Here is a 14,804-nt window from a genome sequence, read left to right as displayed (position 1 = left end):
TAAAACGCTAGTTAGGCCACAGCTGGAGTACTGTGTACAGTTCTGGTCACCACACTATAGGAAGGATGTGATTGCACTGGAGAGGGTGCAGAGGAGATTCACCAGGATGTTGCCTGGGCTGGAGCATTTCAGCTATGAAGAGAGACTGGATAGGCTAGGGTTGTTTTCCTTGGAGCAGAGAAGGCTGAGGGGTGACCTGATTGAGGTATACAAAATTATAGGGTAGATAGGAAGAAACCTTTTCCCTTAGTGGAGGTGTCAATAACCTGGGGCATAGATTTAAGGTAAGGGGCAGGAGGTTTAGAGGGGATTTTAGGAAAACTTTTTTCACTCAGAGGGTGTTTGGAATCTGGAACACACTGCCTGAAGGGGTGGTAGAGGCAGGAACCCTCACAACATTTAAGAAATATTTCGATGAGCACTTGAAACGCCACAGCATGCAAGGCTGCAGGCCAAGTGCTGGAAAATGGGATTAGAATAGATAGGTGCTTGATGGCTGGCAAAGACACGATGGGCCTGTTTCTGTGCTGTATAAATCTATGACTCTATGGAGTCCTGTCTCGGTCAGGCAGTCACAGATCTGGCTCTGTGGTAGGTGTACAAATAGAAGAACGTTGCGCTGAGAGACTTGCAGCTTGTAGGGTCCACGCCTCACCCTTCTTCCACTCACTGGAAAATGGCGGGGGGTCCATTGATTTGCTGGTCGGCGACTGATCCTCCGTCACAGACCTGGAGGGAATGGGTCACTTGGTCTGTGCCTATTATAGTGTCTTGTTCTCTCGGATCGTCCAGTTATGACACGTTCACAGTTTTGTGGGAGGACATGCCAAAGGTCAGCCCAGAGGATGCTGAATGACTGAAGGCTTCGCTCACGTTGGTGGAGTTGACTGGTGCCCTCCACCAGCTCTCAAGGGGTAAATCCGTGGGCTGGATGGGCTGATCGTGGAGTTCCTCAGGGTATTCTGGGACAGCCTGGGGGGTGGGGTGCGATTACACATGTTCCGTGAGGGAAAGCCCCTCTCGTGGCTCAGGGCAGTCATCGTCCTGCTGCCGAGGAGCGACGATCTCCACTTGCTTAAGAACTGGTATCCGGTCTCCCTCCTCAGCATGGATTATAAGATCTTTGCCCGGGTTATGTCAACCCACCTGGGCTCCGTGCTGACCCACATGATCCACCCCGATCAATCCGACACTGTTCCGAGCCGGTCCATCCAGGACAACATCCGACTGGTTCAGGACCAGATCCATCTTTCCCAGAGGACTGGTCTGTTGGTCGCCTTTCTCTCCCTCCATCAGGAGAAGGCGTTCGACAAGGTGGATCACAAGTATCCTTTCGGGACTGTGCACGCATTCAGACTCGGGTCATATTTTGTGGCTCGGGTCCGAATTTTATATGCCGCAGCAGATGGTCTGGTCAAAGTTAACGGGTCCTTGATGGCGCCCCTTCACTTTGGGAGAGGAGTACATCAGAGATGCTCCATGTCTGGCCAATTACATACGATCTGCATGGAGCCATTCCCGTGCCTCCTTCGCAGGAGGTTGGCGGGTTTGGCTCTGCGCGGGCCGGCCATGTGGGTCGTCCTCTTGGCATATGCCCTCACAGTCACAGATCACGTTGACTTGCGGAGGATGCGCGAGTGCCAGCGTCCTCCACGAAGATCAATTGGGAGAAATGTTCCAGACTCCTGGTGAGTTATTGACAGATGGACTCCCTGCCGGAGGAGTTAACACTTTTTGCATGGAGCACCATGACCTCCTCTATCTGGGAGTCCACCTGAGCCCAGCTGACGAAGCCAGACCGGCAAACTGTCAGGAGTTGGAGCTGAAAGTCACCACTCGGCTGGGATGCTGGACAGGACTGCTCCGACTGCTTTCCTACAGAGGTCGAGTGCTGGTCATAAACCAACTAGTGGCCTCGAGGCTGTGATACCGATTGGTCACTTTGGCCCCGCCCCCTGCATTTGATACTAAGATCCGGAAGAAGCTTGTCGATTTCTTCTGGGGCAAGAGGAAACACTGGGTTTCTGCCGCGGTCCTGAGTCTCCCGATTGAGAAGGGCGGCCAGTCGCTGGTGTGCGTCCGCACCCAGGCTGCGACACTCTGCCTTCGGACCCTGCAGAGATACCTGTACATAAAGTGTCCTCCCAGATGGTGTGCACAGGCGACATATTATTACCACCAGGGGCACTGCTTTCAAGACGCCACGCAGCTCCCGACGGAAAACGTTAACAGTGCCTCTCTGAGGGAGTTGCCTGTCATTTAACCGGGATCTATTCAGAGTCTGGAACACGGTTGCCTTCAGTCTGGGGCCTCCCCCTCTGGCGGAGGAGAGTGTCTTGGCTGACGGGTGGCCAGCTCTGGGGACAGACAGGCGGAGAAGTAGCCCAAGCCTCCGGGACACCCCTCACTGTGGGTGATGAACGGCTCGGGAGTGTGGAGCACTCCCAGCCGAGCTGACCCACGCTCGGCCGGAACTGCTCATCGGACCCAGCCCTGAAACCCTCCTCGGGAGCCAGTCCCACACAACCTGAGCCACCTCTCAGAAATGCCCTTCCTGCCATTCCACACAGCGTAGAGGGGTATCCTGTACGGGCTGTTCCTGCACATTCTCCACTTCCTCACCCTCATCAGCCAGACATGCCATGTTGCCATCTGGAAGCGAGGGGAAACCCAGGTGGAGGTCATTCCTTGTGGAAGTCTTCCCCCTTTAAATTGGGAACGTGTGGGGGAGAGTACTGCACAGGACAGTCCCATGCAATTGACTTTGAAGTAGGTTCATGGAGCCCCAGGCCGCCTGTAATTTTTGCGGCCTGGACGAGTCCGTGTTCCATGTATCTATAGAGTGTGCGAGGTTGCCACCTCTCTTCAAGTATTTAAAGGAGCTGCTCCTCAGGTTTTGGCTGCACTTCAGCTCCTGATCTTTGGGCACCTGGTGCGGAGGGGGGTGGGCTTGGTCCTGGCCAAGGTGGAAATTCACAGGTCCAGGCAGCGGGCCATCAGGGGGTCCGCCTGCCCCTCTTCCAAGGTTACGTTTGTGCCCGGCTGTCCCTGGAGAAGGAGTATGTGGTGTCCACCGGTTCGCTTGAGGCCTTCCGCGAATGGCGGGTGCCGCAGGGGCTGGAATGTATCATTGATGCCAAGAATTGCTTTTTAATTCGAGTTTTGTTTATTTATTTGTTTTTAATAAAGTTATTTTATATAATGCATCCAAACAGGGCCTGGGGTATAAAGGCTTCCTATGAAAAAAAAACGGGTGAACGACAGAGTAAAACTCCCTTGACACTGTCACATCAAACACTCCCAGCAGAGGTACAGCACAGGTTAGATACAGAGCATATCTCCCTCTACACTGTCCCATTTCCCCTACCAGGATAGATACAGATGTGTTATGGTACCTTCCCTGGATAGCAAGGCTAGGAGAGACACTCTGGGGAGTTGAGAACTGAAGTGAACTAGAAATCGAGACTCAAGACAAGGTGTTAGTTGTAGCTCAGTGGGTTGTGGGTTCAAACCTTCCTCCAGAAACTTGAGCATAAAAATCTAGGCTGATTTCCACTGTAGTACTGAGGGGGTGCTGCACTGTCAGAGGTCCTGTTTTTCAGATGACACCCTTCACTGATGGGTATAAAAGATCCATTGATGTTATTCTAAAGAGCAGGGAGATCTCCCCAGAGACCTGGCCAATATACATCATCTAAATCAACATCTGTGGGCATTATCACATTGCTGTCTGTGGGAGCTTGACGTGCACAAATTAGCTGTCGAATTTCCTCCATTATACAGAGGCTGCACTCCAATAGTATTTCGTTTGCTGTAAAGTGCTTGGAGATGTCATGGTGCCACGAAAGGCCCTACAAAAAAAAGTTCTGTAACAACTACTCGACACACTGTGTCGGAAACAAAGCTGATTTATGTGACATATATCCGGAATATTAAACTCCAGCGCAGTTATAGAGTTATTAACATCAGCAGAAATGAACCCCAACTGACAGAATGAACATGATTTAGTCCTGGATCAGATTAACAGCAGCAATAATAGCAGAATCCAATCCCTGCAGTCACTTGTAAACCCGCTGGTGTTTCAGCAGGGTGGATGTTTGAGTGAATCCCTTCCCACACTCGGCGCAGGTGAACGGCCTCTCCCCAGTGTGAACTCGCTGGTGCGTCAGCAAGTGGGAGGTTTGAGTGAATCCCTTCCCACACTTGGCGCAGGTGAATGGCCTCTCCCCAGTGTGAACTCGCTGGTGCGTCAGCAAGTGGGATGAGTGAGTGAATCCCTTCCCAAACTCAGAGCAGGTGAACGGCCTCTCCCCAGTGTGAGTACATCCAGTTTCCAGCCGGATAGGTAGTTGAATCCCTTCCCACAGTCCCCACAGTTCCATGTTTTCTCTGTGGTGCGGTGTCCTCGTGTCTCTCCAGGTTGGATGTTCAGTTCAACCTCATTCAAACAGAGAACACATGAATGGTGCAATTTGTATTTCGGCTGTTTAACTGGTTAAAACTCTTTCCACAGACGGTGCACTGGAACACGCTCACTCGGGTGTGTGCCTCTTGGTGTTCCTTTCCCACAGACAGAACAGACAAACATTCCTCCTTCCATGTTCAAGTCCTGATGAACTGAGTCAGATGTTTAGTTTGAGTTTCCTGTCTGCAAATCCTTCCCTTCTAATACCCTGTAAAAGGAGTTTACAAAAGTCATTATGATTAGAAAGTGGAATAAAATAAAGCAAAATATGAAAAAGGCAGATACGCTCTGAAATTGTTGAACTCAGTGTTGAGTCCAGAAAGCTGTAGAGTGCCTAATCTGCAGTCACTTGTGAACTCGCTGGTGGGATGACTGAGCAAATCCCTTCCCACACACAGAGCAGGTGAACGGCCTCTCGCCAGTGTGAACATACGAACATATGAATTAGGAGCAGAAGTAGGCCATTCGTCCCTCTAGCCCGCTTCGCCATTCAGTAAGATATGTTTGTTTCGAATTCCACACTCCCATCTACTCCTGATAACCTTTGATTCCCTCACCTAACAAGAATCTAGCTACCCCTGCCTTAAAATTATTCAATGACCCTGCCTTCACCACCTCTGAGGCAGAGTTCCAAAGTCGCACAACCCTCAGAGAAAAAAGTTCTCCTCATCTCTGTCCTAAAAGGGCATCCCCTAATTTTAAAACAGTGCCGCCTAGTTCTGGACTTACTCACAGGAGGAAACATCCACCTTGTCTAGACTGTTCAGGATCTTATAAATTTTAATCAAGGCTCCCCTCACTCTTCTAAACTCCAGTGAAAACAAGCCCAGTCTGTCCAACCTTTCCTCATAAGACAACCTGCTCATTCCAGGTATCAATCTAGTAAACCTCCTCTGAACTGCCTCCAAACCATTCACATCCTTCCTTAAATAAGGAGACCAAAACTGCACAGTATTTGAGATGTGGTCTCACCAATGCCCTGTATAACTGAAGCAGAACATCCTTACTTTTATTTTCAATTCCTCTCGTAATAAAGGATAGCATTCCATTAGTCTTCTTTATTATCATAAAAGCAAAATACTTCGGATGCTGGAAATCTGAAATAAAAACAAGAAATGCTGGAAATACTCAGCAGGTCTCTTGTTATCTCTTGCCCGACCTCTGCTTTACTTGCTTATAACCTTTTACATTTCTAATATTTGCTAGTTGATGCCCAGCACAGACCCCTGCGGCACTCCACTCGTTACATCCTGCCAATCAGAAAAGGACCCATTTATGGATACTGTCTGTTTTCTGCCAGCCAGCCAATCTTCTATCCATGCTAATATATTACCCCCTACACCATGAACTCCTACTTTGTGTAATAACCTTTTATGTGACACCTTGTCAAATGCCTTCTGGAAATTCAAATACAGTATGCCAATGGGCTCCCCTTTATCCACATTGCATGCTACTTCAAAGAACTCCAACAAATTGGTTGAACATGATTTCCCTTTCACAAAACCATGCTGACTATTCCTGATCAGCTTGAGATTTTCTAATGCCCGGCTACAACTTCCTTAATGATCGATTCTAATACCTTCCCCATGACAGACGTCAAGCTAACAGGCCTATAGTAACCTGTTTTCTGCCTCCCTTTGATTAACAATGTTACCCCTCCACCTTTACCTTGCTTTCTATTCTTCTTGAACATCATATACTGCTTAGAATTTTTCTTCATCATAGGAATATACTTATTCTGAATATCCTGAAATATCCCCTTAAAGGTCTGCCACTTCTTCTCTACTGATCTATCTCCTAGCCTAGTAACCCAGTTCACTTCAGCTAGCTCAGCTTTCACGTCTACATAGCTGCCCTTATTGAAGTTTAAAATACTAGAGTCATAGTCATAGAGAGATACAGCACTGAAACAGGCCCTTCAGCCCAACGAGTCTGTGCTGACCATCAACCACCCATTTATACTAATCCTACATTAATCCCATATTCCCTACCACATCCCCTCCTACATTAATCCCATATTCCCTACCATTCTCCTACCACCTACCTACACTAGGAATAATTTACAATGGCCAATTTATCTATTAACCCGCAAGTCTTAGACCCACTCTTCTCTCTTTCAACTAGATCTAAAATTCAAACATATTGTGGTCACTGCTACCTAGAGATGTCTTTACTCTGAGGTCATTAATTAATCCTGTCACATTACACAATACCAAGTCTAACATAACCTGCTCTCTGGTTGGTTCCAGAACGTGCTGCTCCAAGAAACAATCTCAAAAACATTATATGAACTCCTCTTCCAGGCTACCATTGCCAATCTGATTTTCCAGTTTATTTGTAGATTAAAATCACCCATGATTATTGCCTTTTCTTTTTCACAAGCACCCAATATTTCTTCCTGTATACTTCGTTCTCTGTTGTGATTACTGTTCGGGGGCCTGTAGACCATTCCTACTAGTACTTCTTTCCCCCACTATTCCTCATCTCCACCCAAACCGTTTCTACAGCCTGATCTCCTGAACCAAGATCATCTCTAACTATTGCACCAATGCCATCCTTGATCAACAGTGTTACCCGTCCACTATTCTTCTTGAATGTCACATACGCCTCAGTATTCAAGTCATCCTGCAGCCACATCTCCATAATGGCTATCGGATCATATTTATTTACTTCAATGTGTGCCCTCAGTTCGACTACTTTGTTATGAGCGCTATGTGCATTCAAATACAGAGCCTTTAGACTACAGACTACAATGGACTTTTGATTACCAGGCGTTGAAGGCGGAGGAGCTAGCATTCCAGGTTGACTGCTAAGATGGCTGAAAACACAAACAGACATGGTCAGACCAGTTTAGTCACATGACTGTTGTAGGGTTTTTTTTTAACTTGCCACAGAGAATTTGAACTCAGAAAACAGTTTGCTCCTGAACTGACAAGACCTCTTGTGGCGGGCTTGCCGCAGCCTCACCTGTCTGCTTCCATCTCTTTCTCACAGAACTGAAAACCACTGAAGACATATGAACCCCAAGAGAGAAAAGTCTCCTAAAGTAAACAAGGTTTAAGAAGAATACTGGGCCCCAACAAAAAGCAAGATCTACCTACAATCAAGAACTACAGTGAGCTCGAAGTACAGTAACAAAAAACCCTCTTCAGAGATTGAATCAAACTTATCCACTTTATTTTTTCTTCCGCTCTTTTCTGTCTCTATTTGCATGTACTTCTTGCATATGCATGCTAGCGTGGGGCACGGCGTGTATCCGTAGGCAATAACCAAATTAGAGTTTAAGTTTTAATAAATTTCACTTTTCTTCTTTAAACCTAAGAAAGCCTGTTTGTGCTCATTTCTTTGCCTTATAATTGGAAAGCGGTGAACAAGGATTCACCAAAGGGGAGCTCAAAACACAGAGTGTTTAAAAACATTGACCCTATTACAGTAAGACCAGGTGATGGCTGAAAGAAACCCCTAGACCTCTTTCTCACCTGGTCGTAACAAAAGATTCAGCAAAACTTCCTGCTTTTGCATTCAATACCTCTATTTATGGAGCCCAAGATCCCAAATGCTTTGCCAACTACTCTCTCAATATGTCCTGCCACCTTCAATGATCTATGCAAATGAACCCCCATGTTCCTCTGTCCCTGCATACTCTTTAGAACTGTGCCACTAAATATATATTGCCTTGCCCTACCCCTTCTGTCAGAATGCATCACCTCACTTTGAGGGTTGTATTCACTGCAATTTAGAAGATTAAGGGTTGTTTGATCAAAGATTTCAAGACATGAATTAGAATTGACAGGGTAGATAGGGAGAAGCTATTTCCATTGGTTGAGGCTCTAATGAGTTCTTTATGTTGTCTGATGCAACGTAGATGAGATGCGTAGAGTCCAGTTTGTTGCATATCTCTAATAGGTTTAACAACAGCTGAACTAGTATGTACAGTACAGAGCAAACTATTTACAGAACATTCCTCTAGGTGATACAGTTGCTGATTGCCTCTGGCTTGTGGTCACATGACTACATCCTGGTACTTAGCTCATTAGCATACTGAGATCTTAAAGGGGCATCATTCTTAAGGCAAAAACACAACAGGGGCATCCAGTACCAGGAGGCATAGTCCAAAACATAGACACCTTTTTTTAGTCCACCCCTGGACCCTGTAGACCAGAGCATTAATCCATCCCTGGGCCCTGTGGACCGAGCATTAATCCACTCCTGGGCCCTGTAAACCCGAGCATTAATCCACCACTGGGCCCTGTAAATCCGAGCATTAATCCACCCCTGGGCCCTGTAAACCCGAGCATTAATCCACCCCTGGGAACTGTAAACCTGAGCATTAATCCACCCCTGGGCCCTGTAAACCCGAGCATTAATCCACCCCTGGGAACTGTAAACCTGAGCATTAATCCACCCCTGGGCCCTGTAAACCCGAGGATTAATCCACCCCTGGGCCCCTGTAAACCTGAGCATTAATCCACTCCTGGGCCCTGTAAACCTGAGCATTACTACACCCCTGGGCCCTGTAAACCTGAGCATGACTACACCCCTGGGCCCTGTAAACCTGAGCATTACTACACCCCTGGGCCCTGTAAACCCGAACATTAATCCACCCCTAGGCCCTGTAAACCTGAGCATTAATCCAGCCCTGGGCCCTGTAAACCTGAGCATTAATCCACCCCTGGGCCCTGTAAACATGAGTATTAATCCACCCCTGGGTCCTGTAAACCTGAGCATTAATCCACCCCTGGGCCCTGTAAACCTGAGCATTAATCCACCCCTGGGCCCTGTAAACCTGAGCATTAATCCACCCCTGGGCCCTGTAAACCCGAGCATTAATCCACCCCTGGGCCCTGTAAACCTGAAAATTAATCCACCCCTGGGCCCTGTAAACCCGAGCATTAATCACCCCTGGGCCCTGTAAACCCGAGCATTAATCCACCCCTGGGCCCTGTAAACCTGAGCATTAATCCACCCCTGGGTCCTGTAAACCCGAGCTTTAATCCACCCCTGGGCTCTGTAAACCTGAGCATTAATCCACCCCTGGGCCCTGTAAACCCGAGGATTAATCCACCCCTGGGCCCCTGTAAACCTGAGCATTAATCCACTCCTGGGCCCTGTAAACCTGAGCATTACTACACCCCTGGGCCCTGTAAACCTCAGCATTAATCCACCCCTGGGCCCTGTAAACCTGAGCATTAATCCACCCCTGGGCCCTGTAAACATGAGTATTAATCCACCCCTGGGTCCTGTAAACCTGAGCATTAATCCACCCCTGAGCCCTGTAAACCTGAGCATTAATCCACCCCTGGGCCCTGTAAACCTGAGCATTAATCCACCCCTGGGTCCTGTAAACCCGAGCATTAATCCACCCCTGGGCTCTGTAAACCTGAGCATTAATCCATCCCTGGGCCCTGTAAACCTGAGCATTAATCCACCCCTGGGCTCTGTAAACCTGAGTATTAATCCACCCCTGGGCCCTGTAAACCTGAGCATTAATCCACCCCTGGACCCTGTAAACCCGAGCATTAATCCACCCCTGGGCCCTGTAAACCTGAGCATTAATCCATCCCTGGGCCCTGTAAACCTGAGCATTAATCCACCCCTGGGCTCTGTAAACCTGAGTATTAATCCACCCCTGGGCCCTGTAAACCTGAGCATTAATCCACCCCTGGACCCTGTAAACCCGAGTATTAATCCACCCCTGGGCCCTGTAAACCTGAGCATTAATCCACCCCTGGACCCTGTAAACCCGAGTATTAATCCACCCCTGGGTCCTGTAAACCTGAGTATTAATCCACCCCTGGGTCCTGTAAACCAGAGTATTAATCTAACCCTGGGTCTTGTAAACCCGAGCATTAATCCTCTCCTGGGCCCTGTAAACCTGAGCAATACTACACCCCTGGGCCCTGGAAACCCGAGCATTAATCCACCCCTGGGCCCTGTAAACCTGAGCATTAATCCAGCCCTGGGCCCTGTAAACCTCAGTATTAATCCACCCCTGGGCCCGGTAAACATGAGTATTAATCCACCCCTGGGCCCTGTAAACCTGAGCATTAATCCACCCCTGGGCCCTGTAAACCTGAGCATTAATCCACCCCTGGGCCCTGTAAACCTGAGCATTAATCCACCCCTGGGCCCTGTAAACCTTGTGAACCTTCTCTGAACTGCTTCCAATGCAAGTATATCCCGCCTTTGAGTAAGGAAACCAAAACTGTGCACAGTACTCTGGGTGTGGTCTCACCAATGCCCTGCACAGTGTAGCAAGCATTCCCTACTTTTATATTCCATCACCTTTGCAATAAAGGGCAATATTCCATTTGCCTTCCTAATTACTTGCTGTACCTGCATGCTAACTTTTTGTGATTCCTGTACAGGGCCACCCAGATCCCTCTGTACCGCAGCATTCTGCAGTCTCTTTTCACTGAAATAACATTCTGCTTTTCTATTCTTCCCTCCAAAGTGGACAATCTGCCATTTCCCCACATTATACTCCATCTGCCAATTTTTTCACCCCCTCAATTAACCTATCTAAATCCATTTGCAGACTCCCAGTGACCTCCTCACAAATGCTTTCCTAACTATCGGGTTTACAGGGCCCAGGAGTGGATTAATGCTCGGGTTTACAGGGCCCAGGGGTGGATTAATGCTCAGGTTTACAGGGCCCAGGGGTGGATTAATGCTCGGGTTTACAGGGCCTAGAGGTGGATCAATGCTCGGGTTTACAGGGCCCAGGAGTGGATTAATGCTCGGGTTTACAGGGTACAGGGGTGGATTAATGCTCGGGTTTACAGGGCCCAGGGGTGGATTAATGCTCGGGTTTACAGGGCCCAGGGGTGGATTAATGCTCAGGTTTACAGGGCCCAGGGGTGGATTAATGCTCAGGCTTACAGGGCCCAGGGGTGGATTAATGCTCAGGCTTACAGGGCCCAGGGGTGGATTAATGCTCAGGTTTACAGGGCCCAGGGGTGGATTAATGCTCGGGTTTACAGGACCCAGGGGTGGATTAATGCTCAGGTTTACAGGGCCCAGGGGTGGATTAATGCTCGGGTTTACAGGGCCCAGGGGTGGATTAATGCTCGAGTTTACAGGGCCCAGGGGTGGATTAATGCTCGGGTTTACAGGGCCCAGGGGTGGATTAATGCTCGGGTCCACAGGGCCCAGGGGTGGATCAATGCTCGGGTTTCCTAACTATCTTTGTATTGTCGGCAAATGTGGCTATGACTCACTCAGTCCCTTTATCCATGTTGTTAATATAGATTGCAGATTGTTGATCCCCAGCACTGATCCCTGTGGCACTCCACTAGTTCCAGTTTGCCAAGCAGAAAATGCCCCATTTATCCTGACTCTCTGTTTGCTGTTCGTTAGACAATCCTCTATCCATGCTGATGTGTTACCCCTCAACACCATGAGCTCTGCTCTTATCTTGTGAAGTAACCTTATCCAATGCCTTTTGGAAATCCAAATACTGGTTTCTCTTTATCCACCTTGTTTGTTACAGCCTCAAACTACTCTAATAGGTTTTTCAAACATGCTTTCCCTTTCATACAGTCAAGCAAAGGCAACATGGTTTTCTGAGGGCATTATATTTGTGGTTTTCTAATTCGCTGGAATCTTTCCAGAATCTGGGGAATTTTGAAAAATGACAACCAATGCATTCACTATCTCTGCAGCCACTCCTTTTAAGGCCCTAGGATGCCGGCCACAATGTCCGAGGGACTTGTCAGCCTTTACTCCCAGTAGTTTTCCGAGTACCCTTTCTCTAGTGATTGTTATCCACAGAATCACAGAATTGTTACAGTATAGAATGAGGCCACTGTCATGTCTGCACTGGCTCTCTGAAGGAGCAGTTTACCTAGTGCCACTCCCCCACCTTCTCCCCGTAACCCTGCACATTCTGCCTTTTCAGAAAACAATCCAATTCCCTCTTGAAAGATTCGATTGAACCTGCATCCACCACATTCTCACACAGTGCATTCCAGATCCTGACAACACGTTGCGTGAAAAAGGTTTTCCTCATGTCCCCATTACTTCTTTTGCCAATCACCTTAAATCTGTACCCTCTAGTTCTCGATCCTTTCAGGAGTGGGAACAGTTTTTCCCTATCTACTCTGTCCAGACTCCTCATGATTTTGCATACCTGTCAAATCTCCTCTCAACCATCCTCTCCATTCTATATACTTAGCTGAAGTTTCTCATCCCTGGAACTGTTCTCTTGAATCTTTTTTGCACTCTCTCTAAAACCTTCACATCTTTCCTCCAGTGTGGTACCCAGAACTGGAAGCAATACTTCAGTTGAGGCCAAACCAGTGTTCTATACAGGTTTAACATAACTTTGTTCCTTTTGTACTCTATGCCTCTCTTAATAGAGCCTAGGATGCTATATGCTTCATTAACTGTGTTCTCAACCCATCCTGCCACAACAGAAAGGGCCAGTTTGCACCTGGAGTTTGAGAGAAATCAGCTTTCAAAATGATGCAGAGTTTCAGCCAGAGAGAGAGATCCGGGCTCAGCCCTGCCCATTTGCTGCCTCAAGCTCCGCCCCTCACTCCAATTGGTTGGGGGACCAACCTCCCGCTCCATCCCCCAGCCCCACCCCCTCTTCCTATTGGTTGTAGCTCCTGCCCATCACCCAGACAGTCAGCGTGTCTGTAAATAAAGGAGAAATAACTCAGTATTTCTGGGATAAAAGCAAAATACTGCAGATGCTGGAAATCTGAAATAAAAACAAGAAATACTGGAAATACTCAGCAGGACTGGCAGCATCTGTGGAGAGAGAAGCAGAGTTAACGTTTCAGGCCGTTGACCCTTCATCAGTACTTTTGGGAGGTTGGTTTGAGTGAACAAATATATTCCTGATTTTACTGAGACTCTTTTCCATGTCCCAGCTCCTGTAAATTCTGGCTACAAAGAGACCGGACTCTCAGGAGGATCCACACCGCTGGCTGCTCGTGTGTAAGTGATCTCCTCTCGGATTAATGTGCTTCTGCTGTGTGTGTGTTTTGAAGGTCTCACTCTAACACTCTCACATATCCCAGCTGCAATGTAATGTCCGTGCTGTGTGCTTCCTGTCCAATATCCCCCGATCAAACTCAATGAGCAATCCCATCTCCAAAGGGAAACGTCTCCTTAAAGCTGACAGTGTCGGCAGTTCTGCAGCTCATTTCACACCGTGAGTGTGTCAGAATGAAAAGCTTTAACAGCCGATGCTTCACAAAGGGAGAGCTCACCAAACCAAAGGACATTGGTGGAGTTTAATGTTTGCGTCACTGGGCTACAGGAGGCTATTTTTAACAGACAGAAAACTGATCGCAGCAAACAGACAGTTTAACAGACTGTCCATGGTCCACTCGAACCCCACTTTCTCTCTCTCTCTCTATTTACGGACATTGCTGCTGTAATTGCTCCTCTGACCTTTCCTCTCTTGTCCCTGGCATCCCCCAGTCCCTACTCCTTGATTTAACAACTGTTCTCCTGTTCTGTCCTCCTCTTTACCCTCCCCTCCCCCACCGCCACAAATCTTGGTTTTGTTCCACATTCAGGTCCTTCTCCTGGGATGCTCAGTATGAACAGGGTGGGATCTGTTTTGAGACAGGATGTCCCAGCTCTCCAGCCCGGGATTCTCAGTATGAACAGGGTGGGATGTGTGTTTGGAGACGGGATGTCCCAGCTCTCCAGCCCGGGATTCTCAGTATGAACAGGGTGGAATGTGTGTTTGGAGACTGGATGTCCCAGCTCTCCAGCCCGGGATTCTCAGTATGAACAGGGTGGAATGTGTGTTTGGAGACGGGATGTCCCAGCTCTCCAGCCCGGGATTCTCAGTATGAACAGGGTGGAATGTGTGTTTGGAGACGGGATGTCCCAGCTCTCCAGCCCGGGATTCTCAGTATGAACAGGGTGGAATGTGTGTTTGGAGACGGGATGTCCCAGCTCTCCAGCCCGGGATTCTCAGTATGAACAGGGTGGAATGTGTGTTTGGAGACGGGATGTCCCAGCTCTCCAGCCCGGGATTCTCAGTATGAACAGGGTGGAATGTGTGTTTGGAGACGGGATGTCCCAGCTCTCCAGCCCGGGATTCTCAGTATGAACAGGGTGGAATGTGTGTTTGGAGACGGGATGTCCCAGCTCTCCAGCCCGGGATTCTCAGTATGAACAGGGTGGAATGTGTGTTTGGAGACGGGATGTCCCAGCTCTCCAGCCCGGGATTCTCAGTATGAACAGGGTGGAATGTGTGTTTGGAGACGGGATGTTCCAGCTCTCCAGCCCGGGATTCTCAGTATGAACAGGGTGGAATGTGTGTTTGGAGACGGGATGTCCCAGCTCTCCAGCCCGGGATTCTCAGTATGAA

The 14,804-nt window shown here is 48.3% G+C and overlaps 1 protein-coding gene across 1 annotated transcript in view; it reads right to left on the bottom strand.

The window, feature by feature from the left end:
* LOC137373406 (uncharacterized) overlaps positions 1–14,804 on the bottom strand; it is a 129,945-nt gene that overhangs the window by 83,749 nt on the left and 31,392 nt on the right. The window contains 7 exon segments of the mRNA XM_068038223.1: positions 828–972; positions 1,147–1,339; positions 1,496–1,648; positions 2,742–3,048; positions 4,118–4,411; positions 6,134–6,320; positions 6,962–7,283. Coding sequence (XP_067894324.1) covers positions 828–972; positions 1,147–1,339; positions 1,496–1,648; positions 2,742–3,048; positions 4,118–4,411; positions 6,134–6,320; positions 6,962–7,283 — 1,601 coding nt within the window.

Source organism: Heterodontus francisci, chromosome 9 (genome assembly GCF_036365525.1).
Source record: "Heterodontus francisci isolate sHetFra1 chromosome 9, sHetFra1.hap1, whole genome shotgun sequence".
NCBI classification, from domain to species: Eukaryota; Metazoa; Chordata; class Chondrichthyes; order Heterodontiformes; family Heterodontidae; genus Heterodontus; species Heterodontus francisci.
Note: the sequence above shows the minus strand (reverse complement) of the source record. Positions and strands in the feature narration are given on the sequence as shown.